This window comes from Lepisosteus platostomus, chromosome 3 (assembly GCF_059453375.1).
Source record: "Lepisosteus platostomus isolate fLepPlt1 chromosome 3, fLepPlt1.hap1, whole genome shotgun sequence".
Taxonomy (NCBI): Eukaryota; Metazoa; Chordata; class Actinopteri; order Semionotiformes; family Lepisosteidae; genus Lepisosteus; species Lepisosteus platostomus.
The window spans coordinates 971,916-995,711 of NC_142613.1; the positions used below are offsets into that span (position 1 = coordinate 971,916).

A 23,796-nucleotide genomic window follows, 5' to 3' on the forward strand; every position below is an offset into this window, starting at 1 on the left:
GGAGCGGAATTTACGCAGCTCCCAGAGCCCTAAACACCTGTAGGAGGAGAGGGGTGTCCCAGCGGCTGAAGCTCTTTTCTCTTTGCTGTTACGAGCGGTTCCCGGCCGGGTCGCCCTGATGACCTGGGGCTGGCGGAGAGCGGCGGGCCCCCGTGTTTTTGCTGTTGCGGCCCGCCTGCATCTCTTTGTCCGGGTTTGGAGTTGGGAGCTGGGACGGACGGACGGACGGACGGGGAACGGTCACGTCGCATCGAGCTTTGTTTTGCACCCGCTTGCTTGGAGGATTATAGCGGGTCAGTGCGGGATTTATAAAGCCCAGATCCTCTCCGTGTGTGGTGATTTTTGATTGTTCGTCTCGCGGTACTGTTTTTAATTGGTGTCGTTCAACGGTTCAGATTGAAATCGTGTTTTCGCCTGCTGAAATGTTACTGCTGTTTTGACTGGCGTTGCGGGGACTTTTAAACTTTAAAAAATCAACCAATTGCAATTCCTTCGTCGTGACACGATAAACCATTCCAGTAATAATAATAATAATAATTGCTTACACTTATATAGCGCTTTTCTGGACACTCCACTCAAAGCGCTTTACAGGTAATGGGGACTCCCCTCCACCACCACCAATGTGCAGCCCCACCTGGATGATGCGACGGCAGCCATAGTGCGCCAGAACGCTCCCCACACACCAGCTCTCAGTGGGGAGGAGAGCAGAGTAATGTAGCCAATTCATAGAGGCTACATTAGGAGCTGTTTTGCCAGTCCAGGGCAGCGCTCCGTAGTGACACAGCGAGTGACCCGTGACTGGACACAGAGCCCCGTGCCTGGTCACTCCAGCTGGTGGGGGTGTTTATTGGGGAACCATCAGCTGAGACAGATCTTGTGAAAATATTCAGCGACATGAGATTTCACAACTGCTGCACCACCTATAAGCCTCAGACTCCACACACTCCACACTCCACACACAGCCCAGTTTCTCATAATCATGCAGCACAGAGGATAAAGGGTTTCTTCAGCTGAATGCTTCCACATATCAGAGCTGAACCTGGAGTCCTCAGCCCGTGTCGTAACAAAACACAAAGCGTTTTTGTTGTTTGTTTTTTGGGAAAAAAAAGAACAACGACTGGAGTTGGAAATACTGTTTGTTCATTAGATCTTATAACCCAGATCTTCAGCTTTTATCGTAAACAAGCGTAAAGTAAATGAGACCAGGGATGATTGAATATTGAAACAGCGGAAAGAAGCGGGTCTGTCTGCAGAGCGAACCGCAGGAAAGGAGAGACGGGGAGCGAGGAGCGACTGGCTTCAGGAAACACGCTACGCGAGAGAAGACGGCAGTAGCTCGCACACAAAACCTCAAGTTTCCTCCCCCAGGAAACTTAAAACCTCTGTCCGGGTTTACGATTGGCTGAGTCCTCGTCCCAGCGGCACTCTCCCGAGCCGGAGCTCCTGCCGGCGGAGGAACGGGTCGCCGAGGGCAGGGAGCGGCAGTCCTGGATAAAATGGCAGAGCTCTTCGCTAACTTTGCTCTTTGGGGATTGCTGTGGGCGTCTTTCAGCGGCCTGGCCAGAGGGGCGGATTGCCCTGTCGACTGTGGTAAAGAGGTGACGGCTTTTGTTTACCTTATTCAATAGAAACTGGAAGCGTTTCCCACAGGTAGGATTCCGGGTGAAACCCCGGCTGCTAGTTTAAATAACCGAGTACTCTTCCTTCTTAACCTTGTTTTTGTTGTGCTCTTTGAAGAAAAGCTCTACATTCTGTAACGTTGAACACGCTCTGTTTGTGCTGGGAAAATTCCCGAGGTTTCACGGTTAAAAAGCAGCAACGCGCGTCGCCTTGAGCTTCTGTGTTGTAGTAACTGTCCTTACAAGGGCTGTGTGCGCAGGAGCCCTGCTCCCGTGGAAACCCACTGCAGCAAAGCGAGGAGCAGTCTTGTCCAGGGTGTTGTGCCGATTATCCTCAGCCTGACTTTCAAATGAAAGAACAATTACTTTACCTGAGGTCATCTGAAGTCCCCCTGTTCTTGTGCCCAGAATGCAGTATTAACAGAGTTGTCAAACAGCAGCTGGGGACTTTGGGGAGCTGGGATGAATCAAAGCAGTGATCTGAGGTTCGAGAGGTGGATTCCCGAGCAGGCAGGGAGTCAGGTGGGGTGGAGGGAAGCAGGCAGACACAGCACAGGCTCACAGTCCAGGCAGGCACTGAGGTCAGCACACAGGGGCATCCCCAATCCAGCTCGGGGCTTGCCGGAAAGGTCCGTATCGAGAGAGCACTGTAGCGAAGCACAAGGGAGGCCCGAGGGCCAAGAATCTGGGAAGAAAATTGAACAACAGAGCTCAGGAAACTGGGGACATAGCAGTCCAGAGCACTGCTGGCTCAGAGCTCGAGAAGCTCGCTCCACCTGAGATGGGGGAGGACGGAATTACTCACAGGTAACACAAGCTTCCTGTCTTATTGCATATCCATGGCAACCGTCCTCAAGTGACCGGCGGAAGGGGCGTGGCCCACTGGCACAGCAGAGCTGGCTCACTCTAGTGCACCCCCTTCAGGGCGGGCACGACACTGCAATTTAATTCACCCTGATGTTGGAGTCCCAGCTGCTCAGGACTGCTCTGTTTGCTCTCCGCCCCAGGTCAGTGAACCGGACGACGGGCGCAGGACAAGTGGCAGCGGCAAGGTTGTGCAGGTCATCGTGAAGAGTGAGTGAGCTTCAGCAGTTCGGACGGCGGTCAGTTCTGACCGAGCTCGGACGCGGCTGGGGGGCTGGGGGGGGCTCTCTGGCAAGGCCTCATGGGAATGCCCGGTGGTGATTGACCCTGACTCAGTCCGCCTGTGCTGGCTGGGGTGTCTCTCGCCAGCCAGCCAGGTCATCAGTCTCCGGCCGTGAACGGTCTGGGTGGTGGTGGGGCTGCCGATAGAAGGATAATTGGCACAAAAGCTCATAAGCGGCGAGAGTGAGAGTGTTTAGGCACTGGGCTGTCTCAGTCAAGGTGTGCAGAGTTTCAGCTGCACTTTCATAGTGACTTGCCATGTAAACACATTGAGAGAGAAAGGAGCTCTGGAACCCGGGTGCACCATGTATGGATTTAGGGTGAGAGTCCAGAGGGGGTTAGGACTGGGGGTGGGAGGTGTGAATACTTCGTTATCATTGTGCTCTTATTCCCCAAAACCGGGTCTGCATCACAGCCACTGCAAACCGTCATGTGTGCTCCAACACACAACGCTGACGGCCGTGAAACAGACACCTTACTGGAGACAATGGCTCCAGCACTGTCTCCCCTCACTCACTGACCACAGACAGAAGCCCAGTGTTTTAGGGCCCCCTGGCCTCTCGTCGTGGAAGCGCGCAGTGGCTCTCTGCGCCAGGCTCATGTGTTCATCGCTGCCCCCCAAGGCTGCAGCACTCCCTCACCCTGTACCGAAGAAGGCGGGACTAGTGAGCAGTGCCATGTGGCGATTGGGCCTCCAGAGGATCTCTGTGTGACGAGCACCAGCAGCAGCCAGTGCCCTAGGAAAGAGGCCCTACTCCTGGGGTGGAAGGCCAGCCCTCTAGGTGAGGCATTGACCACTGCGCCTCAGGGCAGGGTTTGGGGAAGGAAGCACTCAGGAGCTGTGGGCTCCCAATTGGTCTGATTGAGTTGGGCTCTGCTTCCTCTGACAGATCTTTCCCATTGCGCACAAGCACTTAGCACTCACGTGTGCTTATCCCATGCCTTGTTTTACTGTCATGCTTAGCTTTCCTGCGTTACCTTGTAATGTCGTTGTTATATCGCTGTAATTGACAAGGCCATAATATGAGTGGCATCAGGGTCTGCTGTCTTTCCTGCTTGTTGTCCAAGGCCGTGCGTGTGGTTGTTGTGTGTTTGTTCTCTGCCATCGCAAACCCAGCTCCTGAAGGCTGAATGCAGAGATAGAATAGGGACACGTACAGATAATTCATGCAGAACACCTCCCCAGAGCCTGTTCCCTCTTAGCAGTGCCTGCGGGGATAAGCATTCTTACCTTTCTAATCATCAAGCTTTCTTGCCGAGGGTGCAGATGTGCCAGATTGGAGAAGAAGAGAACGAATGTCCTTCTCTGACATGGAAATTTAGTTTATTGTATGAACGTTGTGAGGGCAGGTCACCTTGTGCCAATCCTTGTGCAACCAGTCTTCAGTGCTTTTTGTGCTTATTCAGAATAGCATTGCTGTGTACTCTGAGTGCCAAGATCGGTGGCCAAACATGCCCAGACTGCCTTCTTTTTCAACATAATGTGAAAAACAAACAGAAATGACAACCTTTTAAAACCCATCAATCTCGCGCAGAGTATAACTTGCTAGACATGTCTGTGTACGTTTGTTTACAGCTTGTTCCACAGATCCGGAACTCATCAACATGCAGAGCTAGACTCGTTCTGTCCTCACTGTGAATCTTAGTTCTCCTGCAGCTCTGAGGGCTTCTGACACAGCTCTGAAAGGACACCCGAAGGTCTGGTACCGGTGATTGCTTTGTGTCCCAGTACCTCAGGGTTCCTTCCAGGTCTCCCTCATGGATGCTAGCATTCAAAAAGAAGGATGGAATCGAGATCATTGAAATGAAGGTGAAACATGTGACTGAAAACAGAAGGCCAAAAAGAGTAACAAGCGTCTGGACCAACAGCCCAGGCACGCCGTCCAAGTCTCCCACAGCCCTTCAAAGAATTACCTTCAAAGATCAATAAGAAACTACCTGAATGACCTCCTCTTTTTAACCTTTCTTTTATTCTTCAAACTCAAACATGGTTGTGCCACACAGTGCCAGACCTTGAAGGCCTTTGGGAAGTTTTTAACTGGTCCCATTGAGCCGACGATCAGCTGACGGGCGATAAGACCGGAGATGGAGTGAAAGCCCACCCGCTGGTGTGCACACCCTCAGATCACCACCCTCTAGATTGGTGACAGCTCCCATCTGATTGTTCAATTAGCTGCATAACTGTCGTACTTGGCACCAGGCTCTAGGAGATTTCTAGGCGTCTGTGCCTTTAATGACGTGACTGTCTTCTGTAGCCAACTGCAAACGACCTTAAGAAAAATCCTGCTATTTCAGAAAATAATGACATTGATTGTCTTCAGTTGACACCTCAGGCGGGAGTAAGGACTGGAAATTGCAAAGCGCTCCAGGGAGATTAGACAGATCAGGTGTCCCTCTGCGGTGATAATGGATCGCAGGCATGTAACTTTTTTGTTATTTCTATTCCTCCAGCTGCGGTTCAGCTGGAGGAATAAAAATAAAAACAGGATTAGGAGTTTCGCAATGCAGAAAAGATGGTCTTGGGCTGACTGCTCTCTCTCTTTGTGTTTTGAGTGCCTCTAATCCTGAGCTGCTGGTTCAGCCGTGGGCAGGGATGTGGGTCCAGTCTGTGCACGCAGCAGACTGAATGTGAAAGGGACAAAGGAGCTTCCCTGCTGACGAGCAGCCATCCAAGAGCCTGGCTTCTGGGGGCTTGAGCTCTTCCTCTTCGAGGCGCTGTCCAGCCAAGTCTGGGGTCTTGCTGGCCCCACCCGTAAGAAAGCAGACATGTCCGAACCAGAAATATGTATTGTTTATCTGAAAGAATGTAAAACTGCAATAAGCTGTGGTTCTAGAAGACCAAAAAAGTTTAAACTGACACACAGGCAAGGTGAATTATTAAGGCAGGCTGAGAACAAGAATGTTGCAGCCTGGTTACTGGTTACAGTCTGCACTGCAGTCAGCTGCTGAATCCAAATCCGGCTTCAAGGTCTGTTTTTGCTCTAGACTCCCACACCTCTTTGTGCAGAGTCCCACCTGCTCTTTGTCTCTGCTCATGTCTCCCTGATCTCTGCCTGGTTGCTCTTCTCTCACCTGGTCCATTCCCTCATTGCAAGGAACCCTTCTCCTTTTCCTATAAAAGACCCTGAAAAGATCCAGCGAATGTTAAAACCAGACTGGCTGTGCAATGTCAAAGTTTTACAGGCACTTTATAGCACCGCAGCTGGAATAAATTCCAAACACAAGACACAGACAGACACGGCCCAGGTGGCAGGGATAAAGACATCGACCCCCAGCACTTCCAATCTGAACTGCAATGCAAACTGAGTGGGTGCAGCTGAAGAATCTATTTGCCCATGCTGAAAACCCCATAATCGAGCAGTCGCTGGGTTTGCGATGAGGCTGTCATGATTTTTCACTGTGTCTTTGTGCTGTTCAGGGAGACAGAATGAAACTGTTGGAAGTACGTGTGCAGAGAAATAAATGTAGCAGAGCCCGTGGAAGATTAAAGCCGCACTTTGTTCCTCCTCTTGCGAGCGGATCTTTAGGCATTGAGTTTCTCAGAGGCTTCTACGTGCGGGTGCACTCGGAGGATGGCAGTGATGTTCAGTGCCAGAGGCTGGCGCTCAGGACAGCGGCGGAGCTGGATGCCGGAGACGCCAGTATGGTGAGATGTTTGGTTTTCTTGTAGCTGCTTGAGTCCCAGCTGCGGTCACTGCCGGAGGGGGCGGCTGTCATGATTCACAGGGAGATCAGACTCCCATTGCACCACAGTTTGATCCTGTACTGTCGCTGTGGCACACAGTCTTTATCCTGAAGGCTCAGCAGAGAAGTCAGAAGTCCAAAATGGTCTGAAATGTGAAACCTTATGTTTTATTTATTAAAACCAATCATCTGAACTGTGAAAGGCCACAGATAACTGTCACTGACAGGTCTTCACATGATGATCACAGTCCCACGCTATTCATTTTTTGACTGAGTACTTTTTGTTCAGCTTTCATGAAGCCATGAAGTTTGGGAAGCAGTAAATTAGTGTAAAACCTGTTAAAGTCTTGAAGCTGCGTCAGTAAAGTAAGTAGAAAAAAATGTTGCCTCTGGTTTACTTAGCAGTCTCCTTCATGCATTGTCAGGGGCTGCTGAGATTGAACGCACAGAACTCACCCGGAAAGCCCTGCTTAGAGGCATGTTTACTCTGTGCTGTTGCACGTGATGAGTCGGGGCAGTAAGACTGTAATTCCTGTGGTGTGTGAGTGTGTGACAGAGCAGGTAACCTCACTAATCTCTTCCTCTCCGACATCTCAGGCTGTGGGTTCTCTGCTTCTCTGTGCAGGAGTTTAGCGCCCTCGTGTGTGTCCAGTTCAGCACTGCGTACAGTCTCCTGCTGTACGCGTACCCCTTTCCACACGCCAGCACGTACCAGCTGAGGACGGCCACCGCCACGCACACATCACGAGGTAGGAGCAGGCTCGGAGCTGCCCGGCTCTACTCAACACTGAGTAGAGAGCTGTAAGCTTGACAATGAAGCATGAAGATGTGTAATAAAGAGAGACTGTGGGAGTGCTGGGCTGCAGTGTGTTCAGTAGCTCAGGGTTACAGTGCTGGGCTGCAGTGTGCTCAGTGTCTCAGTATCAGACTGCTGGGCTGCAGTGTGTTCAGTAGCTCAGGGTTACAGTGCTGGGCTGCAGTGTGCTCAGTGTCTCAGTATCAGACTGCTGGGCTGCAGTGTGTTCAGTAGCTCAGGGTTACAGTGCTGGGCTGCAGTGTGCTCAGTGTCTCAGTATCAGACTGCTGGGCTGCAGTGTGTTCAGTAGCTCAGGGTTACAGTGCTGGGCTGCAGTGTGCTCAGTGTCTCAGTATCAGACTGCTGGGCTGCAGTGTGTTCAGTAGCTCAGGGTTACAGTGCTGGGCTGCAGTGTGCTCAGTGTCTCAGTATCAGAGTGCTGGGCTGCAGTGTGCTCAGTGTCTCAGTATCAGAGTGCTGGGCTGCAGTACTGTATATCTTATGTGCTTGATTGTCTTTATATGTACACTTACCATGAACCTCATTCCTTTACCTTGCAGCATGTGAAGACACGCATGATGCTGGTTACTGCAGCAGTAAGTGCACAGTCGGCACAGCCTCAGCGCAGGGCTGCAGTCGGGGCCTAGTGTGTGGCTCTGGATGGGACTGGCTTTCCTGATATTGCCTCTTCTCTGCAGTGAACTGCGCCTGGGATTGGCGAAGGTCTTGCATAGGAAAAGGGCTGGAAGTCCTACGGTGAATATTACAGGTCTGTTCATTATTCTTTCACCTGTTTGTTTCTTGCAGATTGCATGAACTATGATGGTTATGCCAAGGAGTCCTGCATCAGAAGTAAGTTTTGCATTTTAACACACTTTAACACACTAAAGGCGATAGAGCTGTGTCCGTATTGATCTGCTGTCGTTCGAAGGTGTGGCTGAAAGACTGAAAGGGTTTCCCTTGGCACAGTGTCTTAGTGTTTTCTATGTGGCAAGAGGCAGAAGAAGCAAGAGGGGGCTCAGGCACTCAGGTGGGCCTGTCTGGTTCTGTTCTGGTTGTAGAATGGGTCCCAGAGAACATCACCGTGTCAGGGACGGGCTCCACGATGAACGTCACGTTTTCCAAGGCCCCAGACAGCTATGGAATTTCCAGCTACACTGTGTTGTACACCAGACGCCAGGAAGTCAACTGGCAAAGAGTGACTGTGGTAGGTGTTTTGAACCCTTAATATACAGTTTATGCTTACATTTGCATTCACATCTGTAAGGTCCATCCATTTCTATCAGAAAATCAGTGTTTGTGCACACAGCTGTCCTCCCTGCTAGTCCTGTCTTCTCCCTCCGACAGCAGCACCCGCTGCAGCTCCAGGGCGCCCTGCAGGTGCTGCTGCACGACCTCAGCCCCCGCACTGACTACTGCATTCAGGTGAGCTGCTCCCGCTGCGATGCTGCTCATTCCAGCACACGCCTATCACCACACTGCCCCAGGTCCAGGCCTCATTCTGCTTCCAGGCTTTTCAGGCAGGCCCCTGTTATAGCAGGACTGTCCTACTGCACTGGGACTGTAGCTCCTACTGTAACAGACTGTCCTACTGCACTGGGACTGTAGCTCCTACTGTAACAGACTGTCCTACTGCACTGGGACTGTAGCTCCTACTGTACTGGGACTGTCCTACTGCACTGGGACTGTAGCTCCTACTGTAACAGGACTGTCCTACTGCACTGGGACTGTCCTACTGCACTGGGACTGTAGCTCCTACTGTAACAGGACTGTCCTACTGCACTGGGACTGTAGCTCCTACTGTAACAGGACTGTCCTACTGCACTGGGACTGTAGCTCCTACTGTAACATGACTGTCCTACTGCACTGGGACTGTAGCTCCTACTGTAACAGACTGAGCTACTGCACTGGGACTGTAGCTCCTACTGTAACAGGACTGTCCTACTGCACTGGGACTGTAGCTCCTACTGTAACAGGACTGTTCTACTGGACTGGGACTGTAGCTCCTACTGTAAAAGGACTGAGATACTGCACTGGGACTGTAGCTCCTACTGTAACAGGACTGTTCTACTGGACTGGGACTGTAGCTCCTACTGTAAAAGGACTGAGATACTGCACTGGGACTGTAGCTCCTACTGTAACAGGACTGTCCTACTGCACTGGGACTGTAGCTCCTACTGTAACAGGACTGTCCTACTGCACTGGGACTGTAGCTCCTACTGTAACAGGACTGTCCTACTGCACTGGGACTGTAGCTCCTACTGTAACAAGACTGTTCGACTGTTAAAACAAGACTTTTCTACTGCACTGGGAATGGAGCTCCTGTTGTACTGGGAGTGTAGCTCCTACTGTAACAGGACTTTTTATTGTATTGTTACTATAGCTCCCAAATAAAACAGGATTGTTTACTGTATGTGTATTATATTCCTGGTTTAAGCAGTACTCTCATGCTGTATTTAAAGTTCCCACTTGCATTTTGCAGAATTTCCTAGAAAACCAGTACACACCAGGACAGCATTCAGGAAGACATTGTGTTTTAATGAAAGGTGTTAAATGCAGCCCATGCCTGTGCACCTGGGCACCCCTGGTTTCTTTTCCCAGCAGATCTTTTCCAGTCTTCCCGACTCCACCCGCAAAGCGGTGATGTACCATCTCAGGGAGCCAGGTGAGTCCCACACGGAGCTACAGCAGTGCAGGGCTCGCTACAGAGCTGCCCAGCCGAAGAGAGCTCCTGGAGCTCTGATTAGTAGTGAGGCACTCATAAACATTTGAAAAAAATAATTGTCAGTTGCAACCTTAAATGATGCCACTCGCGATTGAAACCTGTGTGTTCTGTTAATTTGTTAAGTGTGATGATTTTCATATCATGGAATTGGAACTGAGTATGTCTGCGCATATACTGTAGATAAAATACGTCTACGAATAATTAACCTCTTGCTTCTAATGTTGTAGATGAGTTTCCCATCCTTGCTGTAGTAACTGTGGCATCTGTGCTGCTGGTGGCGTTGGCTGTGGTTCTGCAGGTCTGTGTGCACAGACGCTGCCTGATGCAGAAAGGTACGACCAGCCTCAGCCTGAAGGGGCTTCTGCTGTGGTTTCAGTGACAGGAAGCAGACCTTCACTGGCGCTCGGTGTGATTAAAGACACAAAGGCCTCTGCACATGTTCTTGCCCACCCACTGAGAAAGCAACGGAGGTCATACTGCCTCTGTCATGTCAAAATGGCCCACATTTCCAGCAGGAAGACGTCTGGGCTCTAAGACAACTGAGCAAGAGAAATGACATCTGTCCTTGTCTCTTACCACTGTTACATGGTTCAAACTCTTTCCTGCAAAAGAACAGATTTCGCCAGGTTGTGTAATTTTGTAAGTACGATGAATCAGTGACCTTTAAACCTTGTTGTTATTAGATATCCTTTGATTGAAAGCCAGGCACGCAGTTAATTTGAAACTGGAGAGCTGCAGCCTTTACAGTTAACCTCATCAGACTCCTCGTCCGCCCACGGGAGCAGCCCGTATTCGCAAAGGGCGTCTCCCACAGCCTCTCGCCCTCTCCTCCAGTCTCCCATAGCTTTTTAGCTCTTCAACAAGCAAGAGTGGCGCCATAGTGCCCCTGAGCAGGGACTGGCACGCCAAACGACAAGGGCTGCTTTGAGGGCAGAGACAGGGCCAGAGGCCAATGCAAGATTGCTTGATGGACACCTGACTGTTGTGCATTCTGAACTGAACAAACTGGATTCTTGCAGGACCTTTGGTAGTGGAGAGAAAGGGTCTCTTCGGATCCCTGGGCTCCCCTTCTTCTCCAGCGCCCCAGAGCTGCCTTCAGAGCTCACCGCCCAGCATCTTCCTCTGCTACTCCCCCTGGGGGGGGCCGCAGCACACCCGACTGGCCCTGGCCCTGGCCTCCTACCTGCAGCTGCACTGCGCCTGTCAGGTGGGCGCCCAGCAGGCAGCCAGGAGTCCCAGACTCCCTCAGGTCTAGTAGGTGATAGAAGCAGGATCGGGTCTTGATCCACTGAGATACAAGACATACAAGAAAAAGAATCATAAGGCTGGGTTCTCAAATTATTCAACTGAAAAACATTACTTGAATCAGCAGCCTAAGATGTAGATCATGCCCACTATTTATAATCAGATTAATTGCATCAAATTGAATGTTGTTACATCTCCATTAATGTCAGAACTAGAATTTAATATTCCCTATATATTCATTAGGAGACGTGAAATGAGTTGACATGAGCCACTGAACGGTTGAGTGAGGTGTTGATGGGAGCCCGCTTCTTCTTGGTCACAGGTGACCCTTGACCTGTGGGAGGAGCTGTCCATGGCCAGGGAAGGTCACATGACCTGGCTGAGCGAGCGGATTGGCTCCTGCCGGTTCGTGATGGTGCTCTGCTCGCAGAGCTTGAAGCAGTCGGCGGATCGGACAGGACCCCCGGGCCCCCAGCCTCTGGCGAGCGAGCAGGAGCGCCTGTTCCTGGCCGCCACCTCTCTGGCCGGGGAGCAGCTCCTGCAGGCCCGCCTGACCTCCGGGGACCTCTCCAAGTTCATCACTGTGAGTTTCTCTCAGGACGGCGCCGACGCACAGATCCCCCGTGTCCTGGAGCTGGCCGCCCACTACAGGCTGATGCAGGACTTCCCAAAACTCTTCTCCCATCTGCACTCCCTGCGCCTGGACCAGCCTGGGTACAGGCTTCATGTCGGCAATATCGCCCCGGACGACTACTACCTCGTCCGCTCAGGGTATTTGCTCTACTGCGCCATCAATGGGACTCCGCAGGCCCCTGACACTGCCCTCGCCCCGCAGGCCCCTGTCCACTGCCCTCGCCCCGCGGGGCCCTGACACTGCCTTCGCCCCGCGGGGCCCTGACACGGGCCCTGCCAGTGAGGTGCAGGATGAGCAGAGCCTGGCGTTTCTGCAGGAGCGTTTTTTCCGTGTGAGAGTGCCGGTTCCTATTGAAATCTAGGAAATAACCTTCTTCCAAGTAGTTCCGGTACATATTTCTAATGAGCCTATAATACAGTAATAATACTGTAATCAGACGCAGCGCTGAGATGCAGTGCTTTCTAGAAAGACGTGCTCTAATTAGAAATGTAGAAAAATTAACTATTAGACACAGTGCTGAAGAAAAAAGTGTTCTAATTAGATTCAGTACTTTCTAGAAAGATAAGCCCTAATCAGAAATGTAAAAAATGAGCTCTAATTGATGAAAGAAGAACTCTACTTAGACACATTGTGAGGAAAGACATGCTGTATTTAGACAGCGCTGAGGAAAGGAGCTCTATTTAGATACAATGTTGTAGTAAAAAGAACTTCAAAGCCTTTCCTTTTGGTGATGTAAGTGTCGTTGTCAGTCCAGTCCGCATCCTGTTTCTGCAGAAATCTGATTTCGAGACGCTGTGCACTCACACTCTGCGGCTGAGGCAGATACAGATTCTTTCTGCGACTGAGAGGAAGGAGCGCCAGTGGTTTGAAGACCTGTGATCTCAGACCACGGTGTCATTTCCCACAGCAGAGCAGGTCTCTTACAAAGACCACAAGAGGATCATTTGAATTTGAGATTTTTAAAAAATATTTTTCACTCGACTGGTCTCGGCTTTGAAATAACGTCTTGTCTCTTCAATCTTTTTGATTTGGACGTGTCTAGAGTATTTCAATATTATTTGAAGTAATCTTGGCAGTAAGAATTTTTAGAATGGATAATGGCATGAGATTGCTTCTCCTGCGTGAGTCTCACTTGCAGACGTATTCCCACCTGCGGTCCTGATGCCCTCAGCTCTGGGCTCCGCAGCGCTGGGATGGGAGTGCTGGCTGGCAAAGTGAAATAATCTCTGGGCTTCGTAAGGTCAGAGGTTACTAAAGCAGCCCCAGCACAGGCTGCACCGCTGCTGTTTTTAACACTTACCCATACAGCACTTTTACAATGTGTTTTATAGCTCATCTAATAATGGTACCCATCTGAACATTAAACTGGTTTGCGAATGAGAGGTGCCAGTCAGCACATCTGGCCCGTTTGGTGGTTAGTTGCAGATTCAGCTGTTTCTTCAAGAGGGGAGGGTGTCTGCTGTCAACAACAGAACTGGGCGGCTTGTCGCAGACCCCCACAGCCCGTCTGGAATGCAGGCTGAGCCCTCTGCTCCAGACATCTTTGGCTCCCATCAAGTGTGATTGAGGTTCTATAAGCAGGAGTGCAGAACTGATCAAGCATTGCACCGGACCTTCTGGAGCTGACCGGGGTGCCAACGGCTTGCTGTGGGTCGTGCTGAGCACCAGTGTGTCCGCAGTGTTGACTGAGAGACCCACACGCTGCCCCAGTTGTGCAGATCCAAGGGCTACATCTAATCAGAACTGATGAATGACTTCAGATTGCCAATGCATGAACTCCAGTTCAGAGGCAAGAATTCTTGAAGACTCTGCCTCTTGAAGATAACCCCATTGCCAAGGCAGTCCTGCAGATCTGGACGAAGGCTTGAGGAAGAAGGTCTTCGCCTCTGTGTGACGATCTTCTCTGAAAAGGGGAGGGCAGAGCTCAGAGCACATCTGCAGGTTCAGTGCGTTAGAGAAAGTGTGTCAGATGAACCTCAGGCGGGTGTGCAGGATGGCTGCCTCACGCTGCTTTCTCCTTTCTGCTATCTGTGCTCTGTGCGTGGCGACTCTGCCAGCGACCGTAAGTGATTCTAAATTCTCATCATACAATTTCTGCTCTGTCAGAGAGCTGTGCTGGTTGATTTATATCCAATGGTGGTGTGGTCATCGATCAGGCTCGTTAACTTCTGGGTTGTTGCAAAAACATATCTGCCAGAATCAAGAACGGAATTTTGTGTCAATAACTGTGTATTGATCGTTTTGTATCAATAACTGTAAATTGATAATCTCATGTTAATTATGCAGAGACTGGCTGGAGCAGTGTAGGTTTTGCTTGTCATGTTTTTCTCTTGTCCTTTAAGTAATGTCAGGTTAAGTGTGGATTATGGGAGAAGTTGCTCTCCACTCAGAAGCAGAGTTTCTAGTACCTCAGGAATCTGTCTGATATAGTTGATGGGTCTCCTTGGTCTGGGAGAGACAGGCAGGGCCTCTGGTTTTTATTGCTCCTAATTGAAACACTTACCGACCACCTGGTCTTGACGCTTTTTATAAAGCCTGAAGATTGCGAACTGCGATTGTAAACAAATGTACAGAACTGTACAATATATCCTGTTCTACTGAGAAAGGTTTAACAAAAATGAGCAACAGCAACAGTTTGGAAAAAAGGCGTATAAATGTCATTCCTGACATCAGCATCACACTCCGTGACCCCCTCTCTCTGCTGTGACTGTGGGGCTCCAGTCCTCAGAGCTTCCGTGTCTCCGCCTGTTAGAAAGGGCTGAGCTGGCCAAAGTGTTCAGCTGACCCAGTAGAGGTTTAACCCCCTGGCTGGGCTCGGATCCAGGAGGAACGATGCCTCTGCCCTAATGTGAATCCCTGCTCCACAGCAAAATGAGTTTTGGTTCATAAAATGTTTGTATTTGAAAGCCAAGTTCATTAATAAAGCATTTCTGCTTTCCTTAACTACCTTTTCTTTGATTTGCTGTTTTCGTTCATGCCTTGCAGCTTTGAAACCTAGTGTATCCAATTAGGGCATCAGAGTACAGAGCAAAGGAAGTTACTTTTTTCATAGATTTTACCACACAAATAGTTTCATCTTGAGGTGGACCAGTGCAGTCTCAATATTTGGTCATCAGCTGCACATCTCTACGACCCCCTGCCTTCAGACTGGCCGTCGGCTGCGGGTACGAGGGCGATCACACCTGCTCCTAATGGAAGTTCTCATGCCGAATTTTTATCGTTCGCAGAGCGGACTGGAGGCCATGCACGCAAACGGTACTTCCCTCTCTCTCCTCTCTCCTTAACCCCATCCGGGAATTTTGGCAAAGGCGGGAGGTGAATTTCTGCTCCTCAGGGTGCTGGGCCTCTCTTGGAGAGGGGTGGGACACACACGGGTCTCTGATGAATTGGGGCATTTCGACTGACGTGTAAGTGTTCGCAGCTGGAATGACTGTGTGAGCCGGGCCCTTGACCTTTAACCCCTCCTCTCCCTCTGCCTCTGCCCAGCCTGGTATCCAGGGGAAATCAACGTGACTGCACGAGGAGCCGATGTCCTCGTGTCCTTCTCTCTCGCCCCGGCGGAATTCAACATCCCGCAGTACGTCGTGTTTCACGGAGAAGTGAGGGAGGGACAGAGCAAGCCTGCGAAAGTCCAGGCCACTCGAGTGGTGAGTGCAGAGGGCAGGAGAGCACGATGGGTGGGGGGCCGCGGTGTCACTGCTAACGCAGTCTAACGAGCGCTCCTCGGTGATGGAGAGAGCCGTGTGCCCAACCCTTCTCCTCCTCGTGCAAGCATGTGCATCGTCTCGGGGGTACGAGGCGTGTTACAGGGGATTCACGATGCCGGAAGGAGGTTGTGTCTGATGAGATTTCAGATGCTCCCGCAGGGTACCTGACACTTTCAACAAACACTGTAGCCATGTCCTCTATCCCCCAATTTCTGTACAATGTTTAAATGCCTCTTACTCCTGGGAACATCCTGAGTGTCCCAACCTACCCAGATTCATGCCTAATTGTCATCTCTCTCGTCTTGATAGCACCCTTCTTTACTTTTAGGAAAAAAAACTTTTATCTAAAAATCTGGAAGAACTTCACTAGTGTGTCACTTGCACAATTTCTTGGTCTTGGATGGCTAGTCAGTGTTTCTGCATTTTCTATGTCGTTTTATATCACCAGCATCTGAAATGCTGGGAGAAGCTTTTAAACTGCCCAGATAAGCCGTAATGAACTGATTAAAAACACAAGTGAAGACACACTGATACCTCTGGCTTAATCTAGCATCTATCCACTTGGCTCCAGAGACACACACACTGATCCTCCTAAGAAAAATCTCAGATCCTGACAATGATTTGACACCATTTGCTGACTTTCTGGGTGCTGATGCCTGGATTAGTCAGGTGAAGTCTGATCACCATCGATAGCCTCTGATGTGACCTGCTGTATAGACAATTCCTTTCTCCACGATCTGTCAATTCAATTGTGTAAGCTTCTAATGACCTGCACAAGATCATCATTACTGTATATAGCTGTTTTTTAGCATGTTATTTTATTAGTATGGTGTCAGTAGGTCCTATGCGAGGGTGAACTTCCTTGATTGTGGGGAGGAATCTGTGGGTGGCTGGTGGCTCTGCTTCATTGCGACATGAGAAATGTTGACCCTGTCCGGCAGCTGGTCAGCCCTCTCAACATCACTGGACAGACGGTGCTTCACAATCTCAAGCCAGGGAGAACCTACAGCATCATGGTGAGTGTGCGGTCCAACACAATATGTGTGCAGTCAGCTCCAGTTCCAGAGTGCAGTCAGTGACAGTGAGAGTGCAGTCGGTCACAGTGAGTGTGCATTTCCAGTGAGAGTGCGGTCCGTCACAATGAGTGCGCAGTCAGCACTTGTGAGAATCCATTTACCATGGTTAGTGTGCAATCTGTCTCAGTGAGTGTATACTCCACCATGGTGAGTGTGCATTTCAAAAGAGTACAGATAGTACAGTCCGTCACAGTAAGTGTGCAATACATTTTATTAAGTGTGCAATCTCATTGACATTACAATCCATTGTGGCAATTGTGCAGTCCGTCACAGTGGGAGAGTAGGATGTTATAGTGAGTGCGCCATCTGTCATGGTGAGCGTGAGAGTGCTATGTCAGGTGTAATTAACACAGCGTCATCACCAGATTCACAGAATGTTGGAGAAGATTCAAAGTGTGGAACTGTCTCTGCACACTGTGCAATGTGAGCTCTTGACCTGTTTTTCCACTCTGGCCTCTGGGACAGGTTGCAGCTGATATTGAGGATGCTATAAGGAAAGCAGTGAGTTTCACTTTTCCTGCAGCTACAGATGAGAACAACGTGTTTGTGAACGGGACCAAAGATAACTGCACCAGCTTAGAAGGTCAGTCTCAATAGCAGGGGTTCTTAGCTGTGCAGAAATTTAGATTTTTTTTTCACACCAGACCACTGTCACAGGAAATCCTGGAAGTCATCAAAATCACTATTTATACAACAGTTATTACAAATAAGCAGCAAGGAGGGAAACATGCAGGTGTGGATAAATGGACATTTCTTTCGGACTTGGTGTTGGGATGTTTACGTGCTGGAATCACTGATCTGTTTCTCTGTCGTGGTGGAAAGGGGGAGACGAGGTGAAGAGACTGACCGTTATTGGCCCAGCTTGCTCGTCCACACTTCCTTCACTCCCTGGGCATTTATTTCACTGCTCCGTGTCCCTGCAGGTGTCTTGCCCTGGATTGTGGGTTCTACTGGCCTCCTGATTCTGCTACTGATACTGAACACCGTGTTCTGGGCACTCAGCTACCACCGGGACCAGAGGTCGGCATTGCTTCACGAGTCACCACTCGCCTACAGAGCGCCTCGGTGCCCCGCCACATGCAAGCTGTCTGATTCCTTTTGATTATCATGAATTCATCCATCCATCCAGTTCCTAACCATTTCATCCAGTGCAGAGGAGCTGGAGCCACACTGTGTGCGTGTATCTGCCTGGCGAAGTCCACTCACCACTCTCACACCAGGGCCAGTTTTCCCAGATGCCAGTTAGCCTGCCAGCATGTTTTTGGACTGTGGGAGGAAACCCACATGAACATGTTGAGAACATACAAACTCCACACAGGCAGCACCCCAGGAATTGAACCCGGGGCCCCAGCTCTGCTGACCACTGTGCCCCCCCACGACGCATCCCCCTCCCCTTCACCTTTCGAACTGTTTCTGCTCAGAGCTGCTCTGAGGGCCCTGTTGTCTCTGCTGTCCTGCTGGCAGGTGGTGCTGCTGGGGACAGGGTGGCCTGGGGACCGTGTCTGTCCTGCAGGCCTGACAGCGGAGCCGCTCCCGAGGACGGACCTGCGCCGAGAGAGCCGCGCCCCGCGCCCGGCTCGCCCCGCGGAGCTGTCTGCGCGGGAGGCCCCAGAAACAATAAAGCTCCTGCAAGCCAGCAGAGTGTGCACGGCCCTTCTGTCTCCAAGTTTAGAAAACATATTTATTATCTCTATACAAACTGCAAAAAAAAACTGTAATAATAATAATTACAAATAACCTTATTAATTTAAGCTACCACAAGAAACAAATCTCCACGTGTGAAACGGGAGTAGGTCATTTAGTCCAACAACAAACATCAAACAGAAAAATAGCTACACAAGAGAAGAAACCAGTGCCAGGACCATATTCTTTCCAAGAAAGGAGTTAACCTGCCTCCCACCCCCGGTGTGCTCTTGTTGGCAAACAGGTCTAGGAGATGAAAAGTCGGATAAGGAATGGGAACCAGGAGTCTGGATTCCAAGCAAAAGGAGCAGGAAGCAGCCAGCTGCTGCCTCCCGGTGTCCCATCCTACCTGGGAAGAAGGATTGAATCAATCCAATGGAGCTTAATTAATGCCTGATTAGACAGTTGAGACCAGGTGCCTGTCAGTGTGCTTGCAGGTCTCCTGAAAGCAGAAGCACTGATCCAGCTTCTCCCTGTATGAGCTGAGGGAGGTCAGTATGGGCCCAGCTGAACCCCCCAGGCCAGCTTCATTCTGCTGGCCCAGCTTAATTACTTAACTGAAGCATTAACTGCTTGTTTGATTGGAATGTTTGGATGGGTTTTTTTTTTTCCTACTCGGAACGTAGGGATTTCATGTTGCTTATTTAATGCAGTAGTTAAAGGGCAAACTCACAGTCTTGTTTCGGAACTGGAAACAAATTATTCACAGTCAGTCAGTTAAGGGCTGGACCGTGGGAGTGTGAGGTTGTGGGGGGGGCTGGCAGGGTCCGGGAGTGTGGCCCTCCTGCAGCAAGCGGATCCAGCAGGGTTTCTGTAGGGATTGGAATCGCCAGCAGCAGCGAGGCTGTGGAGCAGGATGAATTGGTCCATTTCAAGCTCAGCTGGATCAGGCTGACGTGCCCCCAGGTGAGGACTGTTTGTGATGTAGGCAGATATTGAAAACCTGCTGGACTGCAGGCCAACAAGACTGGAGTTGAGCTCCCCCGTTATCAACACTGAGGGGAGATGTTCGCATTTTTTCATCACACAGCTGCACTGAGCCCAGACAGGTGTGTCATTTTTTTAACTTTGAGCTCCAAGTTGAAAAGATCTTATCAGAATGCTGATGGGTTTAATACTCTGTGATTCCACCTCATGCCTCAAATGTTCAAGCAGCTTCTTAAATGATCCCTGGCCATTATACTAGCGAGAGCCACAGATTTGATTCCTCCTGGTTCTCGCATTCGACTCGCTTGTGTTCTAGCAACACCAATGGCCTGTCCGCAGGGGAAAGAATATGGTCACTAGCATCTTTTTATTTTGCTTTTCTGTTCCGGTACAAAATCTTTTCCACGGAGCGCTGAGGAGGTAGACGTTCTCTCTGGGATGGGTGTGCAGCGTTTCTACGCCCTGATCTGCTCCGATTCATTTCCTCCTTGGACTCTGCCGAGTGAACTCAAACTCTATAAACTTCTGCACAAGGTGAATGTCTTGGGAATGGTCCCTTCTGCTACAGCGCTTTTATCTGTAGCTCAGAGCTGCTCTTTCAGCTTTGTTCTTGGCCGCCCTGACGTGTGTGCTGATGGCAGCTCTCAGAAACAGGAAGCTGAGGAAGTCACTGCTGTCAGGAAGCGTCTCAGGACACAGAGAACAGCACCTCGTGCCTGGGAGGAGCTCGTCTCCGTTTTCTGATGCGGGGGCCGTGTTTGGCAGCTCCACTGAGAAAATCTACCTCCTCCTCCTCTGTGAACACTGGTCCTGTTAATATACACAGATAACCCCACCCCAAACCCACAACACCAAAGTGCAGAGCTCAAAGGAATATTTACATCCTGAAAATAAATATTTGTCATGGAGTCGGTGAGGCGAGAGAGTGTGGTGGTACTTGGCCTTGCGATTAAACTGTACACGACATGCACGGCCTCGGGCGGACCGCATGTGTTACAGATGCAGTATATATAGTCCAGCCCTGGGCCCCGGCCCCAGAACCTCCAGTGTCCAAACTGTCCCCAATGTCCACCTGCTCCCTCAGTAGCTAACCACGAGCTTCTGGGATAGTGTTTCCGGGCTCCTCAACCATTCAGAGTGAAGAAGCCGGAGGAACTTTCGGTTTTGTCAAGACCATGATGGTGCTTTCAGCTCCTGCTGCTGGGTCTAGATCAGTGGTCCCCCGCCCTGCTGCTGGGGGATTCCTCTGCCTGCTGGCTTTCATTCCAGCTGAGCTGTTAGTCTCTGGTGTTAATTGATGGTTTTAATTGCTTTCTTGCTTACAGCACTAGATCTACTCCTACTCTCGGTCCTTGTTTTTTAAAACACTTTCAAGTGGATCGGTCCAACAACATGCAGCCTGGAGATCTGTCTTCAAATGTTGAGCAAGAGCCTGTTCCCTTCTCTCTGTCTGACAGCTGATCCGGTCACGAAGACCAGAGACCGGCGAGAACAACCCTATCAGACGCCCACAGTGAGAGGGGTTTTCCTTTGCACAGGCGTCAGAAACTAGTACTGGGGCGATACCAGCTACAAAACCCACCCAGTGCTGTAAGAGCTGAAAGCCTGTTTAAAATCTTGGGGGGACAGTTAAACACAGCCAGCCCACAGTGAAGAGCACTGCTGGAACTCAAAGGAGATGCAGAGGAGCCCCATAAGAACAGGACAGGGAACCGCTGGTCTGAATTGTTTTCTTACTATATTTTAAAGTTGTTTTTTTTTGCTGGATCATTAACCTGGACTTTTCTGTAAAACCCAGCGGAAGCAGCATTGCTTTCCGTACAGCTCCTATTCCCCTCCAGCTTGCAGCGGCTCTTTGGCATCGTGCCGGTCTGCGATCTGAGAGGACATTCCTGTCTGTCAGCAGGCAAACTGTCAAAAGTGAGAACTGTAGACCCATCAGCGCTTGAAACATTTTACCTTTTTAAGACATTTTCTCAATATTGTTATTTCTTAATTTCTCTTTTTCAATGTATGAGTGACAATTTTACCACAACTGCTGGCTGTGGACTGCACAGGGCACAGAAGCAGAAGGCTGTGTCTTTGATTTCACGAGAGGAATGAAGTGGGAGAGGGAGTGTCTCTGAGCCCCGGGTGTGAGAGCTAAGCTCTCTGCTCTTTACCCTGTGCTGCTCCTGCGTGCCTGCCCCAGTCAGCCTGAGCAGCTCGCAGGTCAGCTGGGCCTGCCCAAGGGTTCCAAGCTCAGAATCAACAAAGAGACAAATTGATCACTTTCTTCAGAAGGGGAAGGAATGAAACGCTCAGGCGACTTTGAATCTGGCAGGCGGTCCTCTAGACCAGCTGCATACGGCAATGTCCTCCCAGGACAGCTGGGGTCTGTGCCCCACCCAGGTGGGCCTCGGTGGGTGCTCACTGAGTGAAGAACCCCCAGTCCCAAGTAAAGCTGCTGTTTGTTACCCTGACCATCAGGTATGCTAGATCTGCAGATTTTTACATATGAGTTGGCAGTGTGCATGTTTGCACCCAGAGAAGAGCATCGTGATTCTTGACGACTGCGTGCTATCATTCTTCTTCTCACTGGTGAAGGTTGCTGCCCTCTCTGCACAGTTGAAACCATCTAAAGGACAACAAACCCTCGTACTTCTTATTCTCGAATTCTAAAGGCTTCCCCTGGATTTGAACACCCTGTTTTCTCCTCGTGGATTTGAGCAGCACGTGCTTGTGAACAGGTAGCCAGTGGATTTGCTGGGAGAGCAGCACAGCCTCCTGGTTCTGAGTGAGACCAGCAGCCCAGTGGAGCAGTGAGAAAGATTGCCAGTCCTCCACACTGCAGCGGTGGGGATACGCTTTGGACACCAGAGTAGCTGCAGAAATACTGCAGCATCATCACAGGTAAAAACAGCGGTGTGTTACAAAGGAGTCACAGTAGCGAATTCAAACAAGGTTCGAATCCCCAGCCATGCCATCAGTATCAGGACTCGCAAACACGACCGGCTCACCTCAAGTCTGTATCTTCCAGGGGCTGAACACCGCACCCCCCTCCAGACACCGGGTTCAAGACCTCTGGATTTCACGGCTTATCCCAGAATTTCTATCTTTGAGACAGGAACGGATCAGTAACTGAGGTGCAAGTGGACTCTAATGGAAAGAGCTCACCGACTACAACACCCTCAAAGCTTAGTAGTTCAAGACACAGTGACTGAGCCTTTTCTGCTTTGTAGTCTTTCCTTTTAGCCAGAGGGTTCTGCTCCACCATCAGCAGTCTTCCCATTCTGTTGTGCTAAAGGATTTTAGGCAGTTTTGGAAGGCACTTTGTTTTGGCTCTTGAGTCAGACACAGCTCGAGTTAGAGACGTGGTGGAGTGTCGGACAAGCGGAGCTCAAGAAGGGGAGGTGTCGGAAAAGTGGAGCTCGAGTCGGAGACATGATGGGATATCGGACAAAGTCGGAGGCACGGTGGGCACGTCTCTTTCCGTCAACAGTGACCTCAGATCAATTAGTCACTGAGTAATAATGAGCAAATAGTTTGCATAACGTCTGTTTTTGTTTTTATTTGAAGGTGCCATTTTTAACAGTTCTCATGTCTTGTTAAAATGTGTCGCCTCTAAGCAGGGTCAGTTTTTAATCAACAGAGCTGAAGGGCAATTGAAAGGGATTCTGTGGAGCTCCTTAAAAAAGCACCTCCAGTTGAAAACTAGTCACAATAAACGCTAATTAGCTCCCAATTAATTACCCAAAATCCTTTGTCACAGCACCAGTTAATGTGCAGATTGGGAAGTGCAACCACTGGCGAGCCCCTTCAGGAGTTCAACAGGAAAAGACTAACAGAACAGTGAAGCTCAGTTACTCTTAGTTATAAAGTGACGGTTCTTGTTTAACAGTCAGGTGGCTGTGTTTTTAGTCTCTTATTTGGTCGCTGTCTACGTGGCGTCTGTTCGTGCGCTTGGGCCTCTGGGCGGGGCTCAGCTGGTGCCAGTACGACTCGCAGTACTGGTTGATGAGGCGGATCTCCGACTGGCCCACGAGGTGAGGGGGTGGGGGCGGGGAGCCGCGGAGGGGCGTGGCCTCTGCGGAGGAGTGGGCGGGCCCTGGGAGGTCGGAAGCCGTGAGGGCCTCGATGATCTCGCGGTCCAGGACCCTGAGGGCCACGCGGGCCACCGTGTGCTTGAAGTTGTTCTCCGTCGCCAGGCAGTGGTAGATCCCGGCGTCCGATCTCCGGACCGCCTTCAGCAGGATCCCGTGGCCCGTCTTCAGCACCTGCCGGTCCCGGTTCAGCTGGGAGAGAGGGAGAGCCAGGGAGAGGAAAGGGAACAGAGTGATGATTGGTACCTCCGGTTACACAGGAAAACCGCGAGAAGCAGGGGGAAGGAAGGGAGACCCGAGCGAGGCCCTCTCCAGTCTCTCACCACTTTCCGGCGCTGTGCGCTGTCTCTCTGGAAGAGCCACTTGACGGTGGCCTGCGGCGATCGCGGCTGGCACTCCAAAAACGTGCTGCTGCCCTCCACGCCGAACTGGACCGTTTCCCGGAGCCGATTCTCCACTGGGGACAGAGGAC

At 50.5% G+C, this 23,796-nt stretch overlaps 3 protein-coding genes across 10 annotated transcripts in view; 2 read left to right on the forward strand and 1 right to left on the reverse strand.

Moving 5' to 3' along the window:
• The first annotated feature begins 561 nt into the window (after positions 1–561).
• On the forward strand, positions 562–14,792 carry LOC148673996 (interleukin-17 receptor D-like). 6 transcript variants are annotated; one of them, XM_088623665.1, is made up of 13 exons: positions 562–1,598; positions 2,627–2,693; positions 3,389–3,547; positions 6,293–6,411; positions 7,075–7,198; positions 7,806–7,841; positions 8,053–8,097; positions 8,307–8,452; positions 8,596–8,670; positions 9,847–9,910; positions 10,198–10,302; positions 10,990–11,177; positions 11,538–14,792. In XM_088623665.1, the coding sequence occupies exons 1-13, from the start codon at positions 1,497–1,499 to the stop codon at positions 12,084–12,086; spliced, it is 1,779 nt and encodes a 592-aa protein (XP_088479791.1). In that variant the 5' UTR covers positions 562–1,496; the 3' UTR covers positions 12,087–14,792. The 6 variants fall into 6 exon arrangements, with proteins under 6 accessions (XP_088479791.1, XP_088479789.1, XP_088479792.1 ...); XM_088623663.1 differs by having other exon boundaries at positions 563–1,598; positions 8,593–8,670; XM_088623666.1 differs by having other exon boundaries at positions 563–1,598; positions 9,850–9,910.
• On the forward strand, positions 13,797–18,268 carry LOC148673997 (uncharacterized). 2 transcript variants are annotated; one of them, XM_088623684.1, is made up of 7 exons: positions 13,797–13,911; positions 15,077–15,104; positions 15,336–15,496; positions 16,498–16,572; positions 17,098–17,215; positions 17,556–17,652; positions 18,097–18,268. In XM_088623684.1, the coding sequence occupies exons 1-7, from the start codon at positions 13,819–13,821 to the stop codon at positions 18,149–18,151; spliced, it is 627 nt and encodes a 208-aa protein (XP_088479810.1). In that variant the 5' UTR covers positions 13,797–13,818; the 3' UTR covers positions 18,152–18,268. The 2 variants fall into 2 exon arrangements, with proteins under 2 accessions (XP_088479810.1, XP_088479809.1); XM_088623683.1 differs by lacking the exon at positions 18,097–18,268 and having other exon boundaries at positions 17,556–17,799.
• Positions 18,269–18,286: 18 nt separating this feature from the next.
• Positions 18,287–23,796, reverse strand: part of sema3gb (sema domain, immunoglobulin domain (Ig), short basic domain, secreted, (semaphorin) 3Gb) — a 51,214-nt gene continuing 45,704 nt past the window's right edge. For both annotated transcript variants that reach the window (XM_088623661.1, XM_088623662.1), the window contains exons 17-18: positions 23,648–23,781; positions 18,287–23,516 (exon numbers count right to left, since the gene is read on the reverse strand). In XM_088623661.1, coding sequence (XP_088479787.1) covers positions 23,139–23,516; positions 23,648–23,781 — 512 coding nt within the window. In that variant the 3' untranslated portion in view covers positions 18,287–23,138. The remainder of the gene's footprint in view (positions 23,517–23,647; positions 23,782–23,796) is intronic.